The sequence below is a fragment of the Salvelinus namaycush genome, chromosome 31 (genome assembly GCF_016432855.1).
Source record: "Salvelinus namaycush isolate Seneca chromosome 31, SaNama_1.0, whole genome shotgun sequence".
NCBI classification, from domain to species: domain Eukaryota; kingdom Metazoa; phylum Chordata; class Actinopteri; order Salmoniformes; family Salmonidae; genus Salvelinus; species Salvelinus namaycush.
Window position 1 is genome coordinate 16,241,934 of NC_052337.1, and position 13,283 is coordinate 16,255,216.

A 13,283-nucleotide genomic window follows, 5' to 3' on the forward strand; every position below is an offset into this window, starting at 1 on the left:
CAAGAGTAAGACATGTCACACATTTGCAGGAACAACTTTCTTTAGCATATTAAAAAATGTAATAACATTTTAAAAAATTGTGCCGAACCCAATTCTGCTTCTGCCCCATCCCTCTCTTGGGCAGCAGGTAGCCTAGTGGTTAGAGCGTTTGACTAGTAATCGAAAGGTTGCAAGATTGAATCCCCGAGCTGACAAGGTAAACAGCTGTCGTTCTGAACAAGGCCTTTAACCCACTGTTCCTAGGCAGTCATTGAAATTAAGAATTTGTTCTTAACGGACTTGCCTAGTTAAATAAAGAGAAAATAAAACCCCCACACATTTAATGTTCACACTGCACAGTTCTGAATGACTGGACAGATGGCGCTATGCCACTTTATTGCAGGTTGGAATAAAATCTGAGTACCAGCACCATACTCACTCCACTCCATCCTCATTCCAAGAAGTGGATTCAGTCAGTAAAGATAATGCAATTAGACCACCCTGTCTTTCTGTCTGCAGTCAATTACCCACTTCTCCATGGTGGATTGGGCGACTGGCCTTTCTGAGATATAGAATAGAAACATTGGATGTCACTCAGCCACTTCTCCTTTAACCCAAGGTTTGGGTGCTGGGCTCTGCTCCTTCTTGACTGTGGGTGTCTCTGTCTGGCATGTGTCATTAAACCGCTCCCTGGCCTTCTCCCAGTTCCTTTGGGTCTTGGTCCTACTCAGAGACCCAGCCTCGTCCACCGACACAGCAGCTCCTGCCCCAAAGCCTGACTGGGACTTCCGGATCTTCAACTGGATCTACGGGAAAACCAGAACGGTAGGAAACATCAGATCAGATGTGTGAGTAAAGTGAGAAAGAACTGGGATGAAATCACAACAGGTGGAGGATACTGGTTTGAGGTTCGGTCAATTTAAAACTATAGCTATTCATTAATCCCTAGTTAAAAACTGTAGGAAAACTCCCATCTCTGAAAACTGGGAATACTAGGAGAACCCCAATAGAAAGGGGGAAATGTTAAGATTACCGGGTCTTTCATTCCAGCTCCATCTTTGCCCAGGCCTTCTCCTTTCTTCCAGCCCATCTTCTCCAACATCTTCCTTCCCTTGTTGACTTCACTGATCTCACTGGACAAGGAGGGAAACAAGTACAAAAAGAGACAAGACAACTTCAGATCAGTCTAGGATGTGGGAACCACTAGTTCTTACTACATACATTGCATACGTGGCACACACACACTTGCAATGACTCAACCAATCAGATGGCTACGTACACGTGTACAGAGGCGGGTGCGTCATCCCGTTGAAAGACTCCCTCGCTGCCCACGGTCTGACGGCGAGACTCGGCCCGGTCCACATACCTGGGGTTCCTCAGGGCTTTATCCTCCTCATACTCAGCGCTCTGTTGGGACAGAGGGAGACAAAGGAGACACTTACTAAACAAGGTAATATACTCACTGCTGTTAGTGATAAGGAAAGAAGGTAAACTATGGGACTGCTCAGCAACTTACATTTCAACAAGACTTGCTTGAGCAAAAACAGAACAGTTTAATTGGATGAAAACTTCTGGCAGATAACATCTTTGTATACACAGAGATGTTAGGTGGAGATCTGATTGACAAGGACATTTCCAACAAAGGATTACCAATGGACCTTATTCAACAGTAATAAAACAGCAGACGGGGACAACAGATGAAGTTGTAGTGGTGGTGGAGAACCAGTCACTTACCTTCAGGCCATATTTAACCTTCATCTGTTTCAGTTCTTTCTGTCGGAGCAGCTCCTTGTCCTCTTTGGTTGGAGCTGGACCTGAGGAATAACACATCTGGCTAGTTAGAGACTGGGCCGTGTGTGTGGCATGGGTAGCTAGGTGTGTGAGCATTGCATTAGTGTTCGGTCTTATACAGACAACGTACAAAGACGGATGCAACACATTAGTGTCCGCAAATTAATCAGGTTGTTCTCTACCGGCCTGTAGTGGTTGGTTCCTCTGGTGTTTGCTGAGGTGAGCCATAACCTGTCCAGGTTCACAGCCGTCACAGGTGTCTGTCCCTGCGTGGATGTGGAAGGACAGAACAGTCTCTCCCATCTTCACCTCATCCCCATGGGTCAGAGGGCAAGGGTCACACTTAGCGTTGGGCTGATGGGAGGGAAAACAATACTGTTACTACTTCACTTTCCAACCAAGGTGTGTGTGTGTGTGTGTGTGTGTGTGTGTGTGAGTGAGTGAGTGAGTGAGTGCGTGTCTGACCCACCTGTAGGATTCGGTTGCCATTGAGGACAGTTCCGTTCTGGCTTCCCTGGTCCACTAGCATGTAGCACTGTTGGTCCTGGTCAAAGTACACCTCTGCATGGAGCTGGGATTTAAATAAAATATATAGAACCCATCAATACCACTAAGATTTAATTTGATGGCCTGCAGACTACTAATGCATGTAGCAGAATCTAACAAATAAATTAAATAAGTTGTCATACCTTACTGACTCCCATTTCAGATATACTAATGGCATGGTTCATATCCTTCTCCCTGAAAAGATAGACTTATGTTAAAACAGTACCTCAAAATGCCACAGGTAGTTTAAACTTCCATTTCAGAAATAATGATCTGAGCTCTCATTCCCCCTGGTGGTTAAATAGACAAACTGACCACGCATGGGCCATTCAATCGAAACAAAGCAGAGTCTACAGCGCTGTACTGACCTGCCAATGGTGGCTGGAGAGTCAGCTGTGATGATGAAAAGTGTTCCTGTCTGTAACACTGGAGATCTGACCACTGTCACCCTCACACAGGGCGGCCACACCTTCTCAGCAACTGGGGACACACATACACACAATATCACATTCACTGACATGGCAATTCTGCTGAGCAATATTTTAACTACAGGAAACATTTAGGAAAACAGATGAACAAATATCAGGTGATGTTAGACTTTTGACACAGTGCTTTGTTTCATTCTGCCTTCACCTTTAAAGAAACCCCAGCGAAAAGTGCATAGAAAGCTGACAGGCTGAATAACTCTAAACTGTGTCCGTCCTCGCCTCTCACCTTCCTGACTCTCTATCTCTGACTCTGAGCTGTATTTGGTGGGAGGAGGGGAGGAAGAGGTAGACTTCCATTCTCCCTCCGACTCCGTGATCTCCCCCTCCTCAGGATCATTGTTCCCACTCGAGTCATCACTCCGCGACGCAGACGCTGCTTTAGCCTTCTTTTTCTTGATGAGTTTATCTGATTTAGCCTTCTTCTTCTTCCTCCTCCTCGAGCTGCTCGCATCATCGGAGCGCAAACCATCTTTCCTCTTCTTCCTCTTCAACGAGCGTTCGGCGCTCTTCGCCTGGCGAGTCTTCAAGGAGATTTTTTTTTGCAGAGGAGCATCTGGAGTAAGAGACCGCCCCCTCTGCCTGCGCGAGCCTGCGCCCCTCTTGGGGATTCGCCGCTCCACCCACTCATCAAGGTCCAGCTCCTCCTTTACAAGGCCCTGTCGGCAGACAGGCAATAAATCAGAGGGGAGGATGCACCTGAAGCATCTCCAGAGAACTCCCTTGGCAGACACGGGACATAAGAGGCTTTCTAGGAATTTGGACAGTGAGCTCTCTTCATCAAAACCTCCCTGTATTGTTTTGGGGTCCTTTTTGGATATGGGTCTCAGTTCTCAAAGACAGTAGGCCTGTACTGCATCACAGCCAAGTCAATTTATTGACTCAAGCTGCAATACAATGAAAGTGATCCTCAAAAACGTACTCTTGACTAGACTAAGCTGCCAAATCCCTGAGCTCTGAAACCTGACTTTTTTTTAAACCAAAGCTGTGTTGGCTATACCTCATGTCTGCATGGGGGTCTTTCTGCTGTTAAAGAATTGTTCTAAGTATCTGTGTGAGACGTGTACCTCTACGGGAAGCTGAGTTCCAGAAATAGGAAATCTTCATGTTAGCCAGTGAGTTAGTCACGTCTTCTACCTATGACCAGAGGAATAGCATTCAGTCAACTAAACAGCAGCTGCAAACAATAGCCAAAACCCTGTACTTGACAAAAATTAATCTGACTCTACAGCAGAAAAAAACAAAACTATAGCTGCTGCAGAAAGTCTAAAATCACCCCTGCAAGTATTTGACAACTGAGACCACATAGATCATGGTTAAAATGGATCCTAAGAAGTCCATTACAATCTCTAAACTACTGAAGGTGAGATGCTTCAGGAGCCTCATGTCTCAGCACAAATCAAAAACAGTAAGGATAACAGGTCAGTTGTATACAACAATGAGAAATGTTTAGCTAGTTAAAACATATCAATTAAACCCTTCTTAATCATTATTTAAAAAAATGAATTTGCTGTAATTCTCTTGTAGTGTTTCTGGTTCATCTCTGGTACGGTCACCTACCTTATCATCCTGACGGGCGGTTCTCTCTGGAACTTTCTTCCACTTCCTTCCTTTCTTGTCTAGGCTCTTTTTCACCTGGCTGGTCTCTGAGACAGGCTGTACAGTAGGAACCTCTATCCTGGAGTGGAACTGGTACTTGCCACTCTCTGCATCGTAGTAGTAGTACATCCCTGTGTTGTTATCATAGTACAACTGACTGGCCTAGGGGAGGGAGACAGTGAAGCAATTAAAAAGAGTGTTAAATAATGACATAGTTATCGTGTGTGGGTGGTTTAGTACCGAGTCGTAGTAAAAGCCAGTGCTGTGGTCGTAGTACATCCCTGTGGTCTCATCAAACACAAAGCCAGTCTGTGTCATGGCCTGCTCAGCTGTGGCTCTCAGCATGTCAGCTATGGAGCCCGTATCCACTTCCTGCTGGAACAAACACAAGTAAAGAAAGAAAGTTCCCAAACCATTTTTGCACTGTGTCGGTCATCAACCTTCTAGTATTTCTTGTGCTCTTCCAAATAGACATCATGATCATGTTTCTAATAGTCTTCTTTAGCCACGGCCCATGAAGGAGTGATTGTGGTCACATGTTAGGAAGATCAGCACAAAAAAAGGTAGTCTTTTGGAAGACGAGACACCTCACTGTCCTCAGTCAGACTAGAATGAGTGGAGGGACGGTAATCAAACTCGCCTCTGGTTGAGCGGCAGCAATACCACCCTCTACAGACACCTCTGTAATCATCACTGTGGCGGTGTCTGTCGTCATGTCTGTAGCTGTGTCAGTGGTTGATTCTGCATTTGTCATCTCTGAGGCATCAGTGGCTTCCTGCCCCTCAGGTGTCACGGTCCCCTGGGTGTCTGTAGCCACACCATCACCCTGGTAGTAGCCTCCTCCATAGTAGTAGTTGTAATAATCTGCAAATAACACAGAAGGATCAATGTATCTGTAAGTGGAGCAACTTAAAATCAAATTATTCATTTGGATCGATCCCAAACTGCTGGTCCTGGGAATGGGTGGTGGTTAAATTGCTCACCAGTTTCTGACCAGGTATATTCCTCTGTCTGTGTCTCAGCTTCAGCTCTCTCTTTCGCCTTTTTCTTTCGTTCATGAATCTCTGCACTAAGCTTGTTGACCTATTGTATCAAATCATGTCAAGGAAAAAAGTAGTACCGTAAGTTGGAAACTAACTCATTTGTGCATATCATATACTTATTTAATGATGGCTAGATTGTTCTTGGTAGCTACCTGTTTCCTCAAGTCTTCATTGTAGCCTAATGTGCTTTTCTGAAGCCTCTCAGACTTGGTCAGTTGTTTCTGTAATTTGGTCAGTTCTTTTGTGCAGCTTTTCAGTTCTTGCTTTAGCGACTCTACTTTCTGGCGAAGCTCAGCCACCTCGGAATCCGACCCCTCCTCTCCTCCACTCGCCTTCTCTCCATTTGTCGCCATACTTCCGTCTGTCATTGACACACAGGGTTACAACGTGTAAAGTGATTGCTATAACCATAATATGCTAGCTTTATTATTTGTTATATTGGTATGCATTAAAGGATAGGACAACTCTCAAACTCTAGGCAGCATTCTGCCTTCTCCCTACAGATCTCGGCCATTAGCCTCGCCCACAACTGCTTCATGTGAACTACAATTCCTATATTGTGTTTTATGGTTTAGAAACGTCAATAACCATCGCTTGCGATACGGCTTTCGAAACATAATGCCCTTATCTTTCGTCAGCGAGAAAGAATCCTAAAAAGAAAAAAGTTAGTTACTGTAGCAGTTTTGGCAGATCCATACAGCTAAGGGTATCTCCATCTGACAAAACTACACTTCCGCTACACTTCCCGAGTTACGCTTACACAAAGGTGTTCGGGGCATACTAGATAGCTAATTAGCACAGGTATCGCCTCGTCTGCCGTCTGTTTTCCGTAAAAATGCGCTGTAACATGGAGATATGGCCGTGTGGGAACACTAACCCTATCAAGGTGTGTATCAATTTAACCTTTCATAAAAAAAAATGTAAAAAGATTTCTCGATGATATCAAATCAAATTATTTTTTGACACATGCGCCGAATACAATAGGTCTAGACCTTACCGTAAAATATTTACTTACGAGCCCTTAACTTCTTATGGCTGGGGGCGCTATTTTCACGTTCGGATGATAAGCGTGCCCAGAGTAAACTGCATGCTACTCAGGCCCAGAGGCTAAGATATGCATATTATTCGTAGATTTGGATAGAAAACACTCTGAAGTTTCTAAAACGGTGTGAATGATGTCTGTGGGTATAACAGAACTCATATGGCAGGCAAAAACCTCAGAAAAAATCCAACCAGGAAGTGGGAAATCTGAGGTTTGTAGGTTTTCAAGTCTTTGCCTATCCAAGATACAGTGTAAATTTGGTCTGACTGCACTTCCTAAGGCTTCCACTAGATGTCAACCGTCTTAAGAACCTTGTTTCAGGCTTCTACTGTGAAGGGGGAGCGAATAAGAGCTGTTTGACTAAGGGGTCTGGCAGAATGCCATGAGCTAAGTCAGGCGCACGGCCGTGAGAGCGAGCTACGTTCCCTTTCATTTCTAAAGACAAGGAATTGTCCGGTTGGAACATTATTGAAGATTTATGATAAAAACATCCTAAAGTTCTATTCTAAACATCGTTTGACATGTTTCTACGAACTGTAATGGAACTGTTTTGACTTTTCGTCTGGACCTAGTGCTCGCGCCTTGTGAATTTGGATTTGTGAACTAAACGCGCGGACAAAAAGGAGGTATTTGGACATAAATTATGGACTTTATCGAACATTTATTGTGGAACTGGGATACCTGGGAGTGCATTCCGATGAAGATCATCAAAGGTAAGTGAATATTTATAATGCTATTTCTGACTTTTGTTGACTCCACAACATGGCGGGTATATGTATGGCTTGTTTTGGTCCCTGAGCGCTGTCATCACATTATTGCATGTTGTACTTTTGCCATAAAGCTTTTTTGAAATCTGACACAGCGGTTGCATTAAGGAGAAGTATATCTTTAATTCCATGCATAACACTTGTATTTTCATCAACATTTATGATGAGTATTCCTGTAAATTGATGTGGCTCTCTGCAAAATCACTGGATGTTTTGGAGGCAAAACATTACTGAACATTACAGTGGCGCGTTAACTGAGATTTTTGGATATAAATATTAACTTTATCGAACAAAACATACATGTATTGTGTAACATGAAGTCCTATGAGTGCCATCTGATGAAGATCATCAAAGGTTAGTGATTCATTTTATCTCTTTCTGCTTTTTGTGACTCCTCTCTTTGGCTGGAAAATGTCTGTGTTTTTCTGTGACTAGGCGCTGACCTAACATAATCAGATGGTGTGCTTTCGTCGTAAAGCCTTTTTGAAATCGGACACTGTGGTGGGATTAACAACAAGTTTATCTTTAAAATGATGTATAATATTTGTATGTTTGAGGAATTTTAATTATGAGAATTCTGTTGTTTGAATTTGGCGCCCTGCACTTTCACTGGCTGTTGTCATATCAATCCCGTTAACGGGATTTCAGCCGTAAGAAGTTGACCAACAATGCCGTTAAGAAAATAGAGTTAAGAAAATATTTACTAAATAAACTTTAAAAATGGGGTACCGGTACCAAGTCAATGTGCATGGGTGCAGTCCGGGTGGCCATTTGATTAATTGTTAAGCTGTCTTATGGCTTGGGGGTAGAAGCTGTTAAGGAGCCTTTTGAACCTAAACGTGGCGCTCTGGTACCGCTTGCCATGCCATAGCAGAGAGAACAGTCTATGACTTGGGTGACTGGAGTCTGACAATATTTTGGGCCTTCCTCTGACACCGCCTAATATATAGGTCCTGGATGGCAGAAAGCTTGGCCCCAGTGATGTACCAGTCAGGCGGTGATGCAACCGGTCAGGACGCTCTCGATGGTGCAGCTGTAGAACTTTTTGAGGATCTGGGGACCCATGCCAAATCTTTTCAGTCTCCTGAGGGGGAAAGGCATTGTCGTGCCCTCTTCACAACTTTCTTGGTGTGTTTCGACTTGGTGTGTTTGGAGGCGACTCCGGGATGCTGGTCATCTAGGCAGAGTTGAAAAGAAAAAGCCTAATCTCAGACTAGCCAAAAAAAAAAAAAAGATGGGTTGGGCAAAGATGGCCAAAAGAACACAGAGGAACTCTGCCTAGAAGGCCAGCATCCCGGAGTCGCCTCTTCACTGTTGACGTTGAGCCAGGTGCTTTTCATGGTACAATTTAATGAAGCTGCCAGTTGAGGACTTGTGAGGCGTCTGTTTCTCAAACTAGACACTAATGTACTTGAAATCTTGCTCAGTTGTGCACCGGGGCCTCCCACTCTTTCTATCCTGGTTAGGGCCAGTTTGCACTGTTCTGTGAAGGGAGTAGTACACAGCATTGTATGAGATCTTCAGTTTCTTGGCAATTTCTCGCATGGAATAGCCTTAATTTCTCAGAACAGTAATAGACTGACGAGTTTCAGAAGAAAGTTATTTGTTTCTGGCCATTTTTAGCTTGTAATCGAACCCACAAATGCTGATGCCTCAGATACTCAACTAGTCTAAAGGACAGTATTATTGCTTCTTTAAAAATCAGCACAACAGTTTTCAGCTGTGCTAACATAATTGCAAAAGGGTTTTCTAATGATCAATTAGCCTTTTAAATGATAAGCTTGGATTAGCTAACACAACGTGCCATTGGAGCACAGGAGTGATGGTTGCTGATAATGGGCCTCTGTACGCCTACCTAATTAGACATTTTTTTTTTTATTTTTTTTTAATCAGAAGTTTCCAGCTACAACAGTCATTTACAACATTAACAATGTCTACACTGTATTTCTGATCAATTTGATGCTATTTTAATGGACAAAAAAATTGCTTTTCTTTCAAAAACAAGGACATTTCTAAGTGACCCCAACCTTTTGAACAGTAATGTATTTACCATATCATATGGAGACCGAAACATAATCCTTTTACCTTATCATAAGTAGACATAATTGCATATGGTTAAATCCTTCCAATAGATATAAAAAAAACTATTTAGTTACGAATTGAACTTGACATTTTTCAACCCTTGTATTGGTCAGCCTGTTGCGTGCTTTGGTGTGTGTCTTCAAAAAACAAGAACCAGTTGCACTCAGGCGGCTGATGTTGGTGGGATTTGGAGGATGGAGGCAACAGGGGAAAGAGGCTCAGATCCACAAAGTCCCTTCCACCAGGTGGCTGATGAGATATGTTGGCACGACTGCCATATTGCATCTCCATCCCAAAGCCCTTGCTTGGAAGTGTACTACTCCAGACTGCCAAGAACCTTGCCCACATCCAGGCCAAGCTGTCGAGACACGGTAGTGATGACACCATAGGCCTTGTTGATCTCTGCACCAGACAGGATGCACTTTCCAGCATACTTGGGGTCCAACATGTACGCTGCGGCGTGTATGGGCTTCAGGCAGAAGTCTTCACCCTTTTTCATGTATTTCAGAACTGCAGTTTCCTCTGCTTGGAGCAACAGTGAATTGGGCAGGGCAGAACGGATTTCTTCTCTTACATCTGCAAGCAGAGTCTGAACATCAGACAGGATGGCATTGTCTCCCTCAATCCGTGCAATGGCTACTGCTATAGGTTTCAGGAGTTTAAGTCTGCTTACCACTCTCTCCCAAAATACATCATCCAGGAGGATCCTCTTGATGAGGCTGTCCATATCGGCAGACTGTGATATGGCCATTTCTTGGAGACTCCTTCCCCTCCAAGAGACTGAAAAACATGATGACAACAGCACCCCAATGGGTGTTGCTAGGCAGATTCAATGTGGTGCTCTTATTCTTCTCACTTTGCTTGGTGAGGTAGATTGCTGCTATAACTAGATGACCCTTCGCATTCTTAATCATTTCCTTGGCTCTCTTGTAGAGTATATCCATTGTTTTCACTGCCATGATGTCTTTGAGGAGCAGATTCAATGCATGAGCAGCACAGCCAATCGGTGTGATGTGAGGGTACGACTCCTCCACTTTAGACCTATCAGCCTCTGTTGAACTCTGCATCCAGCAAATTAGTAGATAAAGCATGTCTGTTTGGAGGGGTGTATGCTTGGTGAAGAACATTCAGAATTCTCTTCCAATACACATTGCCTGTGAGCATCCGAGGTGAACCAGTTGCATACACAGCTCAAGCAAGACATTCATCAGCATTTCTCTGACTACGTTCCTCCATTGAGTCAAAAAAACTTCTGATTCCAGGAGGAACATGAGCTGTTGCTATCGATAAGGTGTCTGATTCATTATTTTCAACTCAAATAGAAGTAGAGGGACTTTTGTCAGAGTTTGCTTGTTGTGAGCGCTGAGGGAACTTTATGCACTTGGCCAGATTAATCTGCATCTTTGTTGCATTCTTCACATATGATTTGGCACAGTATTTGCAAATGTACACAGCTTTTCCTTCTACATTAGCTGCAGTGAAATGTCTCCACACATCAGATAGTGCCCGTTGCATTTTCCTGTAAAGATGAGAAAAAAATGAGTAAAAAAAACAACAAATACAATTCCATGTACAGATAAATAGTTAAGCAGTTAGATTAAACAACTCCTTTGTAAGATAAATGTTTGAAAATGAAACATGCATGGAAACAGGTGAATTAACACTCCTCAGTTAGCAGGCTCAAGCAAGCTAAAACCCACATGGTAGCAAATACTAAAAAGCAGAAATTGTTAACAAGATAGAAATTATTTAAACTGTAGGCTACTATTTACTAGTTAACAGAAAATCATCGATGTCATATAAAATATATTCACCCCACCCAGTATTGTAATCAAAACTTACCAGAAAGCATGTACTCCTTGGTTAAGACAGTGTAGCAGTGTGGGCTCAATAGCATCTCATTAGTGTGCAAGATCTTGAGAATCAGCTGTACATGTGATGGAAGAATGAACTGTGCATGCAGAGGGTTGCAATTCCATTGAATTGGGGATAGTTTAACCAAAATATGCCACAAGACCTAGAATTTCCGTATGTGTATCCCGCAAAAAAGCTTCACTGTTATGAGCTAAATGCTTTGATGAATTTAAGCAAAATTCCAGGGCTTAACTTCCCATGAAAAATTCTGGAAAGTTTCTGACCCTTTGCAACCCTAGTTTGGACCATGATAGTTTGTTGGTGATGTGTACACCAAGGAACTTGAAAGTCTACCTGCTCCACTACAGCCCCGTCGATGTGAATGGGGACATGTTCGGCCCTTCTTTTGCTGTAGTCCACGATCATCTCCTTTGTCTTGCTCACGTTGAGGGAGAGGTTGTTGTCTGGGCACCACACTGCCAGGTCTCTGATCTCCTCCCTATAGGCTGTCTCATCATTGCCTAACACTGTTGTGTCGTCATAAAACGTAATGATGGTGTTGGAGTCATGCTTGGCCATGCAGTCGTGGGTGAACAAGGAGTACAGGAGGGGACTAAGCATGCACCCCCGAGGGACCCCCATGTTGACAATCAGCGTGGCATGTGTTTTTACCAGGATCCAGTTGCAGAGGGAGGTGTTTAGTCCCAGGGTCCTTAGCTTAGTGATTAGCTTTGTGGGCACTATTGTGTTGAATGCTGAGCTGGAGCTGATATGAAAGATAAGGGCCTAATGCTTCCAAAACCGTAACCGCAAGCGATGTATGTTAATGTTCAGACAGAGCATAGGGGATCTTAACAAAACTCCCTCCTACAGTAGACGCCATCATCCAATGGCATGTGTAATGTAATGGAACAGAGAGTCATGATCAAGGGCTAGGGTAGGTCTAGTTACTATGGAAAAGCTAGCCTAGTTATCACCATAATGTCTGGTGGGCTTCCTGACCTAAATAACTTATCAGGCCAGACTTTAATCCGTTGCTTTTTAATAAAGGTGCCTTGTATTTCCAGAATGTTGAATAAACTGTAATTTTAATTTACCTGACGCATGCGTGAACACCATGTACGCAATACGCATGCTTCAGGTGTGAACAAATCGTGAGTGCCACGCACAGACCGAATTTTGCTGTAGGTATTGTCTCAAATTACCAACGGCATAAGGACAAACTAGGGTAAAACCAGTATGGTAAGTTCAAATGAGAGTTTGCTCCTTCATTCATTGATATGGTAAGCTAGCGTTAGCTATCTGCTAACATATTGCTAACTAACTAACGTTAGCTGTGGATGGTCTTACCGATTCGTTTGCTTTCTTCGCTTGGACGAACGTCCTCGTTTCTCTCCGCCAAGAATATCAACCTGAAAGTTGAACATAAACATCTTGTAACCACCATGCATTGCTGACACACCCGACTACATGTTTTGTTGATAATAAAGAAAGTTACAATTGGTACAGTTGATGTGTTTACAATCCACCTCGACCGTGGCCGCCATTTTTTCAACAAACGTCATTCTATCATCCACGGTACAAGATTCCACCGCTGGCTGAGAGCGCCACTCGTGGTTTGGAGTTTGAATAGGTCGAGTATTTGGAAATAACTCATTATCTCTGGTTGAATAAAAAAAATGCATGTTTCGCAGAGGTTTGTGATCTCAAAAATATGTGATGGTATCGATTATCAGTCAAAACATGTTATGCTGTAGAAATGTAAATACTACTGCACCCAATTTACTGTCAGTAAATACTTCCACATACAGACCAGCAGGGGTCATGATGAGTATGGCTGTAGAGATTGTGAGCAAAATGTTTGCGGTCAGTGTGTGTTGTTTGGAAACTCTGCCAAGCATTGCTTTCCAGCTCTTGACTGTTTCGAAATCCAAACATTAGGAAATTATTTTTTAGGTGTTGTCTCCATAGTAACAACTTCAACAAATCACACAAATTTACACAACGTGTGTGTGTGTGTATAAATGAACACCAAGTGGGCTGGGCCTACAGGTGAGAAACTCCATTAAAAGTGACACACTTATTTTTCTTAACA

General features: G+C 43.2%; 1 protein-coding gene across 6 annotated transcripts; it reads right to left on the minus strand.

Annotated features, from left to right (window-relative positions):
• Window positions 1-325: 325 nt before the first annotated feature.
• On the minus strand, window positions 326-12,764 carry aggf1 (angiogenic factor with G patch and FHA domains 1). 6 transcript variants are annotated; one of them, XM_038970981.1, is made up of 16 exons: window positions 12,687-12,764; window positions 12,539-12,600; window positions 5,596-5,804; window positions 5,384-5,483; window positions 5,041-5,264; window positions 4,641-4,772; window positions 4,362-4,562; window positions 3,031-3,460; window positions 2,685-2,796; window positions 2,460-2,511; window positions 2,240-2,341; window positions 1,953-2,124; window positions 1,714-1,793; window positions 1,259-1,386; window positions 1,013-1,112; window positions 326-785 (listed from the first exon to the last, which is right to left on the minus strand). In XM_038970981.1, the coding sequence occupies exons 3-16, from the start codon at window positions 5,794-5,796 to the stop codon at window positions 570-572; spliced, it is 2,250 nt and encodes a 749-aa protein (XP_038826909.1). In that variant the 5' UTR covers window positions 5,797-5,804; window positions 12,539-12,600; window positions 12,687-12,764; the 3' UTR covers window positions 326-569. The 6 variants fall into 6 exon arrangements, with proteins under 6 accessions (XP_038826909.1, XP_038826908.1, XP_038826911.1 ...); XM_038970980.1 differs by having other exon boundaries at window positions 12,539-12,725; XM_038970983.1 differs by lacking the exon at window positions 3,031-3,460 and adding an exon at window positions 3,869-3,938 and having other exon boundaries at window positions 12,539-12,725.
• Between the last annotated feature and the right edge of the window lie 519 nt (window positions 12,765-13,283).

Excerpts from the sequence above, each read along its gene's own strand:
- aggf1 (XM_038970980.1), bottom strand. The coding sequence starts at position 12,635 with ATGGTGGTTACAAGATGTTTATGTTCAACTTTCAGGTTGATATTCTTG. Across the intron at positions 2,797-3,030 it reads AGAGATAGAGAGTCAGGAAG|TTGCTGAGAAGGTGTGGCCG; the intron begins GTGAGAGGCGAG and ends GTGTGTCCCCAG. Across the intron at positions 1,387-1,713 it reads AGGTTAAATATGGCCTGAAG|AGCGCTGAGTATGAGGAGGA; the intron begins GTAAGTGACTGG and ends CTGTCCCAACAG.